We start from the raw sequence: 12,037 nt of genomic DNA, 5'->3' as shown, positions 1-12,037 counted from the left end.
CTAAAGGATTTTATTATCTGGATGACATATATTACCTGGGTCTTTTGTCGTATCCAATCTGTTTTTTACTGTCTTTCTTGGATTTTTCCAGCATATTTCGTCCCATCGATCGTTGTGTCACATACATTCTTCATAATGCATATGTATTTACTATACAGGGTGAATTTTAAATAAGTGCACATATTTTTAAGGCTGGTAGGTCTCGATAAAAGAAACATATTTTCTCTTTGCCGTTTTTCGAATGGGTTCATAATATGACTTATTTTGCTTTGAAAAATAAAAAAAGATTAAATTTTGAGAACCACCGAACTGTTTCTGTGTTTTTGTTCCTCTAAATTTAATCAACTACCATGTTGCCATATTATCAAGATATTATATTTTTTAACTGAAAATTAAAAAAATTTCAAAAATTTTTCATAAATTTTCAAAACTTTTTTTTCGCAAAAAACCTCATCGACGTGTGTGTTAAAAAATAGGCACAGTGCGTTTTTCTACAATTATTAGTAATGCCACTAGTATAATTAAAGTATTTTCGTAATTTATTGTGTAGAAAAATAAAATTACTGTGAACTTATACACACAAATTTTTACAAATTACATACAAATACCGGGTGGGTCTCAAAAGTGGCTCACTCGTATAACTTTATTATTTTTTCAGTTAAAAAAAACAGAGATTTGTTATGTTAGTATATATGACATAAATTAGGATTGATTGACGTATTCAATTGTTTTTGGTCACTTCCTGTTTCACCGGAAATGAATACAAATTTTGATTTTTAAATGACACCCCGGTTTATTTTTACTTTTTTCGAGAGAAAATGACACTCTGAATAGAATGACATATCATATGTTAATTTTTGACATTTTCGCATATATTATTTATTTGAAATTGTAACATACGGTTCATAATGACAATTTTACTCGAAATATCAAGTGTGTGGTACCAAATTATTCGTAAAAAAATGCTTTTTCCAAATATGCTAATGAGCCACCATTGTTCCATTTGAAAAAATTGAGATATGATTAAAAATACGATTTGGACATCTTATAACTGGCCCTGACAAGTCACGAAAAACATCAGGCGAACAAATCTACTTTTCCTTGATTAAAAAGTAATGTTTTTAACACATCCATGGCACCCTAGATTGGAATTTAAAATATATTTTTTTTAAGCAGAAATGTCAAAAGTTGGCATATGATATGTCATTCTATTCAGAATGTCATTTTCTATCGAATAAAGTAAAAATATACCGGGGATGCCGTTTAAAAATCAAAATTTGTAAATTGGGAAGTAACAAAACCAAATCTCTTTTAGTAACATACCAAATCTCGTTTTTTTTATCTAAAAAAATAACAAAGTTATAGGGGCGAGCCACTTTTGAGACGCACCCGGTATACAGAATGTGGGCAACCAAAACTTTAACTTTAATAACAGCGTCAAAAAATATAAGAGATTAAATCTGCGTTTAATACTAAGAAACTACGTTAAATCAAAAGTTTGAAACCAGAAATTCGCAGAAAATATCAAAAACAATGTTTTTTTTTCATAAAACCTTCATATGTCAAAGCACTTATGCTAAAGAGACACCATGTAATATAATTATTCTTATCAACCACTAGTAAAATTAATGATTTTTATTTTTTGTTTTCAGTGGATTCAGTGTGGTGGCTCCCGAACTAGCTGTCCCAGGAAAAACAACTGCCGTTTTTGTGACTTTCAACAACCCTTCTGTACCCAAACAACCCTTAAATGTCACACTCCGATTGCTGGGTAACTCCCAAGGGAGTTACGAGAACACAAACCCTCCAATGGTCGAAGTAACTGAAGAAATCAAAGGTAACCATACAGCCTGTTATAGATGTACGGTTCTTTTTCATCTTCAACATTCTTTACAAGTTGAAAATATGAATAATCTGTATTTTTGCCTTTTTGAATAATTGTTATTCACTGGTTGCTAGAATGCCAAATTATAAAATATTGATTTTAGTTTTATTAGTACATCCAGGGTGCCTTAAAATTAAGTGCAAGTATTTTATCTTGTAGTATCTTAGTAGTTCGACCCCAGAAACACGCCCATGAGATTTTTTATGAAAAAAAAATGATGAAATTTTTATATTTTAAAGTTATAAGTTTACATTTTTAAATACTTAAATTATTTTTTCTATTCACTGAATATTTTTTAATCATTGTAGATTACTATCAAGTATAGTGCAACGTTTACTATATTTTAAATACTTTTTTTATTCTGTTTTTTACAGTTTAGTAAACTGAAATAATAAAACTAAATCATGAACAATTATAGCAGTTCTTCGACAGTTCAAAATCAGCGCCCTCTATTAGATATGTAAATAGTCAGCGCTACTAATAGTTGACCTCCATTTAAACAGGTCAGCTGATAGCATTTTTACGTTATCTATTTTATTTGAGACTTTACTCAAAACAGTAAATCTCTGATAAAACAAAAAAAAGGGTAAAGCCTGTAAAAATATTTTATTACTACAAAAAATATATCAATTATTTTGGTGTATATTTACGAAACAAGAGTGTGAGGGAACAAAAACAGAGGAGTTTAGATTCTCAAGAAATAATCCTAAATAATTTAGATGGCATATGAATGTATTTTGTGCCAAATACACATGTAAGACCGTAAAAAAATAGAGCGGATACGGCAAAAAACCCAAGTATAGATGTCATTCACAGAACCAAATCACTCAAGTGGCAAAAAGCAAGACACCTAGACGCCCAACAAATGGACCATAAAAATTACAGCATGGTACCCACCAGGAATTAAGAGACCTAGAAGAAGACCAAACCAAAACTGGGACCATGATATTAGGAAATTAGCAGGGATAACTTGGACCCGCATAGCCAACAATGCACAACAATGGGTCCATTTACCTGAAGATTATCTAAATGTGTAAGGGAGGCTACACCATAATTAGAAATGGTTGAATAAGCTGGAAATGATGATAAGGATAATGATATTTTTGTCTATTGATTTATAGTATTTAGTTGTTTCTGTATTCAATAAGTCTTTATTAATATTATTTTAATATTAGTAACTGACCAGAACTTAGAGAAGAAACTTTTACTCATCTTTAACCTTCATAACTACGAATATTCTTTAATATTCGTAGTTATAACTAATAAACTAATAAATAATTAAAACTTAATTTAATTTTTATTCATGATCTGTTATTTTCATAATACGTAAATTTGTGATGCACGTTCTCTAAAAAAAATATTTGAAGTTGCATAACCTCAGAAAAAACTTGTTCCTAACTAAGGCTAGCCACCATAAAGGACTCCTTTTGGGCTATCAAATCATCGTCAATCTAGTAAGTACTTCAAACTAAATGAGACTAAAAACTAAAAACCTCATACTATATTAATATATTGTCTAGAGAAGCTGCAGAAATAATTGAAACAACTTTACTAATAAAATAATTTATTTTAAAAACGGATTGATGTGTACGCCTCTGTCTGATCGACTACGCATTTTCCCATCCATCCGGGAATCACGTTCTTGTTTAACAAGTAAGGGTAAGGGAAAGTACATGCGAAAGGGACTTAGAATAAAGGAAGGGATAAAGGTGTTAGGACTGTTTGTCAGCAGGATAGAGCACAGGTTTCTGAATCAATTACATTGGGGGAAAACATAGTTTAGTCTAGTAAAAGGTCGAAGGGTAGAATAAGGTTTTCTCTTGTTTATTTAAATTGTTTTGTGGTTTACTTGAAACACATATAATTTTTTTAATTTACAAGGGTTTTTTAAATATTAGTTGTAATATCCATAATACATTATTTTAGAAATATTTCTTCTAACTGTGATAAAAAATAGAATCCAACGTTCAAGCACAAATTTTAGAACGGATTAAGGATTAAGCATTTTAGAACTTGCAAAAATTTTTATGTATGCCCTTTTCTTCTAAATGTCAATAATAAAAAAGTTTTTCCTCTTTTAAAGACAATCCAGGTAGGTACATACTGAATATCCAAATTTAAAAACAAATCGTGAAAAAATCTCATAATCGTGTACCTGGGATCGAAATACAGGGTGCTACAAATTTGAGGTACGAGCATTGCTATCTCGGTAACCGTAATAGATATGAACATGGTTAAATTGGGGCAACGTTGTGCTTTAGGATGTTCACTATGATTCAATCAAAAAAGTTTTAAAAATTTCAAGAATAGCTTAGTTTTTTGGAAAAAAAAGGGATTTTTTTGAAAATGAATTTTATTTTTTCCTGTCGTCAATTTTTAGAAAATCAAAAAACTAATTGCACATTCTCATAGCCACTTTATTAGGGCTATCTGACAGTATTTTTAGATTTTTAAATAAGCTGATAATTTGTCAGATACAGAGGCCAACTTACGTGGGGTAAAGTGGGGTAAAACATTGAATATGGAATCAAATGCAATAAAATAATATAAAAAATAATATAAATCTAATATAATATATACAATTAAATAATTTTCCCGGAAGATGAATTGGAAATGGTAGAGCAGTGTATTACTTGACGTCATTTGTAAAAGTGAAACCAGAACATCTCAACATTTACACTAAAGAGTACAAAATGCATTCGGAAGTATAAGAAGATCTGTACATGGAATTTGTAGCACCCTGTATACTACCCCTGAAAATATTTGCATTTATTTACGACACACCCTGTATAATGTACACCCTATATAATTATAGCTATAATTTTTGTAAAAAAGTATTACCTTTGTCCTGACATTGACGACGTCACTTAAGGCGACAATTAAATTGTCGACATGTTATTCTGGACGTCGGTCGCCCAACTCTGCTACTTTATACAGTATACATCAAAAGTTTGCCCCCGATATGATCGTAAGTGGTTAATAAACTAGAAGTGATTAATTTTATCTCAAAAAACTCTTAGAAAGAAATTGAAGGGCTAAAAACCAGGGAGTAGGTAATTAAACAAGTAATGTTTAGCCTCTTTGCGTTTAATTGGAGTTTGGACTTTTGATTTAACGTGAATATTAAATACAAACGGTTGTTGTAATGGGGGCGTTTGGTTGGAGATGAAAGCACTAAATGGGGCGAGAAATTTGGAAAGTTTTTTTTGTAAACGACCGAGTTTCTGTTTGGAACGATGTTACGTTAAACAGAATGGAGTTAAGAGTTTTTTGCTTAAATATCGTTAACATTTAAAAATTGCTGTTTGAAAAAATCTTAGATCTTATAAACTTCGTGGATAAAGCTATGCCATATGTATGTTACACACGCCTTTGTTTACGGGACTTTCACATGCATTTTTCTATTTATTTCTTTCTAGAAAGGCAAGATTATCGTATAAGCCTATCCTTCTTTCTGAACACGCTACTGAGCATGCGCAGAACCATATTAGAGGTGAATGCTAACTTAGAGCGTTTTTTCGTTACGTTGACAACATGACAACAATTACTAAAAATATAGAATATTAAAATGTTTTAATCAAGATATAACTGATACGTGTATTTATTATTTTAAAAATATTTGTCATATTATTTCAATATACATTTATATAAATTTTAAACAAAAATTAAATCATTTAACGATAAATTCTTTTTTAAAAATGTTTTAAAATACTAATTTGAAAAATATCTATAATAAATGGGCAACATATAGAATCAGGATCCAGAGAAACATTAAAATATGTTTTAACATATTTTAGTCAAACCATATTTTAATAAAAAAAATCAATTAATGTCACTTTTTGTATACTGTTTGACCCGTGATAATAAAGAGTTCATTTGAATTTCCGACGATATTTTAGGTTTGTCTTCTTTTTGAAAGTTTGTTTTTGTAGTGTGATAAAATTAATAGATAAATAGATATGATGATTAGGAACGCAATAGGAACAATCTAATCCTTAAAAGAACTCCACAACACTAAAAGTATGAAAACCTCTCTCTGAAGTATGTTCCATGTTTTCAAAAAGCAAGATATATGTTATTAAAAAATCGTTTTTTAAACCGACTTTTATTCAGCCAAATAATAAATAAATAAGTTATTTTTTATACAAGACAATAAAATGGTATTTTATCGTTGAACGAAAAGATTCGAGAAAATTTCGGGAGACGATAATGCAATTTTATTGTCGTGTATAAAGCAATATTTTTTCCATAGCGAGTTACGTGTTAAAAAATATTCAGAAATTATTATTTCAAGGAATTTATTGCGAGTAGAAAAAATATTGTGCTGGGTTGGCGTTGATTTCTATGTAATTTGACAAATAAATAAAGCTGTCTCTTTAGTTGTCAGTTTTGAGTCAATATTTTTTAATTCTCTTTCGTGTTGATTGCTGATTGAATTGGAGCCAGAAATGGCTCAAAACAAAATAAGTAAATTACCAACAGATATTCAGGCTGAGGCGACAAACGCCATATCCAAACTGCTTCCGTTTAAATCCCGAATAACTTATGAAAACGAATACAAAAATTTTCAAAAATGGAAGCAATTAAAAAACGTGCGAGAAGAAATAAAGTTTTTAACCTATCCTCGCTGTTAAAGTATCATTTAATCTACACTTACGGTTAAAGTACTATTTTATCTATTATTTTTGATAGATATAAGGCAATTTTAACAGTTGCTATGGAAAACAAATATAAAAACTAAAAAAGGTTTGAAAAAAAATTTCAAAATTTTTTTAAAAAAATTCCACATTTTCATATACTTCATAGTGAAAATATAGTTACATGGAGGTGTTATTCATGAAATATCAATTCTTATCACTGGATTCGAGGTGACTCTCTGTGACTCAGTGTTCACCTTTTCGATAAGTTATAAGATAACCAAGAACCAAGATAAGAAAAATGCAAAATTTTCAAATTCCCCCTTCAGGAACTAAGTGAGCTAAGACAAATCTATGTGTAGCATCTTTAGTTTTAGAAAATAGTAGCCCATTGATGTGAAAGCAGCATCTTTGTATACTCTGCTCATAAACGAGACACTCTGTAAAACACACGAGAATGTGACACCCTCTACAAATAATTATTTTTGGTCCGTTTACATTTTGCTTGTATTGTATCAAAAAATAAATCAGGTATAAACAGAATTGGAAGAGACAAATCATAATGAAATAATAAAAAAAACACTGGTAGGTAAAAGACAGAATAATATGTCTTGTTTCAATCACACTTTGTTTAAAATTCGACATTTATTGGTGACCCTTCACAATAAAAATTAAACAGCTTCATCAGTCGAGTCGTTCGAGCGTGGTGAACCCCCGAGGGACAGAGAAAATATCGTTTGTTTAGTTGCGTACGCCCAGCGACAGACGGCGCTACAATCACACGTATTGGCCGCCAGGGTATAATTAGCTAATCATTATTTACGATGCCTACTGCCCACTGCCATTTGAATAATCGAGTAGGCTGGGTTAATAATTTTGACGTCACTGGATGACGGCCATCCGCATAAATTTGAATACCATCGGAATGAATAAAAAAGAGACAGTGGCTTACTCGTTTTGGTATATATTTAGATAAATAAAACAATATATTCTTTTGAAGATCTTCTAGTGACGAACATTATAGTTGAGGTTAACATTAATTAATCACAATACACTAAAACACTGCAGATCATGCACAGACGCGGTTTTTGTCATAAGACAGATAATAGAAAAATCAATCCCACACAACCTCGTTAAAACCATAGAAAATATATATGAAGCGAACCAAATGCAAGCCAAAATTAACGGGGTCCTGACCGAACCAATAAATGTAGGCCGTGGTATCCGACAAGGTGACACCCTGAGCCCTCTTCTTTTCAACATCATTATGGACGAAATAATAAAAAATGTACGTTTACTGAAGGGATACAGTATAGGCGACCAGGAAATTACTATTCTCTGCTCTGCCGACGACGCCGTATTGGTAGCTGAAAATGAGGACGATCTACAGCGTTTATTACATGGATTTAGCTGCACTGCCAAATTACTTAATATGATAATATCGACCCAGAAAACTAAAAGCATGACGACATCAAAAGTACCACTAAGGTGCAAACTGGAAGTCGAGGGCAATGTTATCCAGCAAGAAATGAAGTTTAAGTATCTAGGCATAGAAATCTCAGGATATGGTGATGTAGAGGCCGAGGTGCGAGAACGGACAACGAAGACAACCAGAATAGTAGGATGCCTGAATAACACAATATGGCAAAATAAAAACATTGAGGTGGAAACGAAAGCAAGAATTTACAAGGCTACAGTACGACGAATAATGACATACACTGCAGAAACTCGACCTGTTACAGTGAAAACTAAACAACTACTAGAGACAACCGAAATGAAAGTACTACGCAGAATAGTTGTTAATACGCTTCTGGATAGGGAGAGAAATGAAAGCATAAGAAGAGCATGCAAGATGGAAAATGTAAATGATTGGGTACTCATTAGAAAGAGAGAATGAGCCTATCAGCAGAATGGACAACAGAAGGATAGTGAGTGTCCACGAAAAGGATGGAGCGACAACTTGTCAGTCTCACCGTTATAGATGACGAAACCAAACAGGCGATTTGCCTAGTATGAAGAAGGAAGAAGAAGAAGAAGACATCACAACACTTTACTTTAGCACTGATATCGCGTTTCGCTGACATGTTACCGACGAACTAAACTAATATCTACGAATTGAGCGTTTGTATAGGCGCTCAGTTGGTACCGACCAAACGTAACAAAACTGACCAAGAAAGTTAAAACCAAGGAGAGTAATAGGATCAGAGAACTAGATGGAATTGGACCATTTTCTCTATTCATATATTAATTTTACGTATTATTTTTACGCTCTCATATGCATCCGATTGCGTGAAATTTGAACTTGTTTGATTAATTTTAAATTATTAACATCTATATAATGATGTTGAACAATATGTTGAGTAACACAAGATTTATGCGGTCTACCATATATTGATCTTCTAGTTTGCTCAACATATTTCTGATCTTCTAGTTTGCTCAACATATTTCTATTTAAAATCCTTTTACATGACGTTTTAAAAAATAAATAAGTAAAAAAAAAGATTCAGCTACTCATCATCATCATTTAGCTTATTCTGTCCACTGCTCAACAAAAGCCTCTATAACTCTAGCCATTTCTTTCTATTTTGTTCCACTTTAATCTAGTTTCCAGCCACACTCTTAAGATCATCTATCCATCGACTAGGAGGTCGTCCTATGCATCTATAGGCCTTGGTCTCGGTCTCCATTTCGTGTCTTGGTCTCCATTCTACAAGTCTCTTTGTCCACCGTCCATCTGTTATCCTAGCCACATGTCCTGCCCAATTCCATTTAAAATGTAAGACAGATATCACCGCTTTTCTATTACTCCTGTTCGATTTGGTATGGTATCATTGGATATTTTATTTCTAACTCTAAATTCCAGCATGGAGCTTTCCCATTTTCCGTTACATAGCTGTATTCTATGTATGATCTTTTTTGTAAAAGTAACTGTTTCAGCTCCATACGTGAGGACAGGCAAGACACATTGCTTACAGACCTTCCTTTTTAAACTTCAGCTACTACTAACTGAAAAAAAAACGTTTCTATTAGTTTAATCATATTTGTTCCAGGGAGAGATAAAATATTATTTCTCTATTCTTTAATAATCTATTTTAGGTTCTACTTACAACACAATAGCTCTAACAGTGAAACACACTGAGTAGTTCTCTGCTGCATTTTAATGCAAAAAGTTTAGGAAATTCTCTTTCATCTCGAGCGCAGCAAATGGATTGTCTGCAAACTTGAAGCGACACCCTTAAAATTCCAAGATAGGGATATTTGAGAAAAGATCTGTTGGTGAGCTCTGAAAGCAAGATAAATTATTCCACAATCTTAATATTTATGTTGAACGAAACAAAGTGTTTTTAAAATAGTTATCTTTGACAAAAAATACAGGGTGTCATAAAGATAGTGTTTTTATTTTGGTGGGTAATTCTACAGATACAAATAAAACAAAAAATTCCTACGAACATATGCCTTAAAATGTTTTCCGAGGAAGATACTTACAGCCCTCGAAAGGGTTAATAAAAATAATATACAGGGTGAGTTTTCTACGAGGTTTTCTATGGGTAACTTGAAAACTACTGGATATAGAGAGTCGGTTAATTAGGAAAGAAACCTGTGTGCTGTACCGCCGACACATAAACGCATTCAACAAGTTGCAACAGAGATACCTTAGACGATTCTTAAGAATCAAATGGTTCCATCATGTCTCAAACGTATCGGTCCTTGAAAAAGCTAACTGCGAGAGTATTGAAGTCATGATTACAAAATATCGCTTAAGGTGGGCTGGTCACGTATGCAGAATGCAAGAGAACCTCATACCAAAATCTCTGCTTTGCGGTGAGCTTGTAGAAAGTAAGTGGATTCCGGGTGGACAACTCAGAAGGACAACTCACAAGGATATGTATGTATGTCATGTATTATCAAAGTAAAATAAAAACTTTTTACTATGAAATGTATAAAGTGCATGATTTGTAAAATTTCCAAGAAAAATGAAAAAAAAACTCACTAATTAAACCTACAAAGATGAAACATTACTCCTTTAATAACCCAAGACCCTTTTTTTCCAACCCTCTATAAGATTTTTCTCAAGTTCGATAAGAAAAACAATTTAAGCAGAAATAAATCACCAGTAACTTATTATCCACTCACAATTCTTTCTTTCCTTCCTCCAAACAGTCCGACCTTTCTCTTTGGAAAACAGAGATGCCGCTACCGTTTCTTTCTTACTGCTCCTTCTCCATTAATTATCCGGAAAGGTATAAAGACTCCCTAATTGGAACTACGCGAGAATAATAAAGAACCAGATGAGAAATTAGAGGGTTCGAAATGAACAACAAATCAACGAATGAGGCTTTTCGGGTATGATGTATGGGCAATCCAATGGATTCTGTTCGTGATACGCCTGGTTTCTTGTAAATCAAAATGTTTAACATTTTTGTGTATATGTTTTATGTTAAGCCTAAATTCTATTTAGGTCTAGCTACTGGGCATGCTCTCATGGCACCTCTGATGTAGATGCATGTACTTTGCACAGGTTTCTCTGTACTTTGCACAGGTTTTACCTTACTGTACGTTGCTCTAGTTTTGTGTACCAAGCAACTGCTCCATGACCACTGACCACAGATAAAAAAAAATTCAACTAATTGGTCTCGTGTAAACCAACATAAGCCAGTTCTGCCGAGCTAAGAGTTGGCGTACCAGTAAATCTGGAGTAACTTCTACATGACTTCTACGTCCCACTAGTCAACACGCATACCTAACAATGTTGCCGTTTGTTGTTCTTTAATTTCATGATTTTCAATTGTCAGCTAAATTAGAGACGTTTATTTTTACGGTTTGTTTCAAAGTTTGATTGCTATTATATTTGGTTTATTTTGTTAGAACGTTCTTAATAGTAATCAGAATACTAGATAAAGTAAGAATAAGCGAAATGAATACCAAGTTTTCTGTGTTTTGTGTAGGTTGTTTATTCTGTTATAATCTAATATTTACTAGAGATTTAAAATATATTTAAAAATTTAATTCAAATATTTTATTATAAAAATATATGATACTAATAAAAAAAACTTTTGATAAGCTACTAGATCTTAATTTTCACTGCATTTTATTCAAAGTGAATATTAGTCAAACCATCTAAAAAAGCATCAGCAAAAAAGCTGATGAATTATTATGTGTGAATATTCGTTAATACCAACTTATTCAATAAATAATAAAAGTCAATTATAAACAGTATTCTTTAATTTTATAGCAATATAACATATTTCATATTAATTTATAAATTTTATTTTATTAAAACTGAATAATTTTTAAACAGATACTTGTTAAATTAGGTATTCATCAACTTATTAAACTCTTCCTTGCGACCATTGTCACTTACTGAACTGAAGAAAGAGAAAGAGAAAGAGAAAGAGAAAGAGAAAGAGAAAGAGAAAGAGAAAGAGAAAGAGAAAGAGAAAGAGAAAGAGAAAGAGAAAGAGAAAGAGAAAGAGAAAGAGAAAGAGAAAGAGAAAGAGAAAGAGAAAGAAAGAAA

At 31.9% G+C, this 12,037-nt stretch overlaps 1 protein-coding gene across 1 annotated transcript in view; it reads left to right on the top strand.

Moving 5' to 3' along the window:
• LOC115877526 (C3 and PZP-like alpha-2-macroglobulin domain-containing protein 8) overlaps positions 1-12,037 on the top strand; it is a 289,000-nt gene that overhangs the window by 152,813 nt on the left and 124,150 nt on the right. Inside the window, exon 3 of the mRNA XM_030893749.1 lies at positions 1,653-1,837. Within this exon, the coding sequence (XP_030749609.1) occupies positions 1,653-1,837 (185 nt within the window). The remainder of the gene's footprint in view (positions 1-1,652; positions 1,838-12,037) is intronic.

The sequence above is a fragment of the Sitophilus oryzae genome, unplaced genomic scaffold, assembly GCF_002938485.1.
Source record: "Sitophilus oryzae breed Bouriz unplaced genomic scaffold, Soryzae_2.0 scaffold_1060_pilon_pilon, whole genome shotgun sequence".
In the NCBI taxonomy this organism is placed as follows: Eukaryota; Metazoa; Arthropoda; class Insecta; order Coleoptera; family Curculionidae; genus Sitophilus; species Sitophilus oryzae.
The sequence above is the reverse complement of the archived record's forward strand: the minus strand, read 5'-3'. Positions and strand labels throughout refer to the sequence as shown.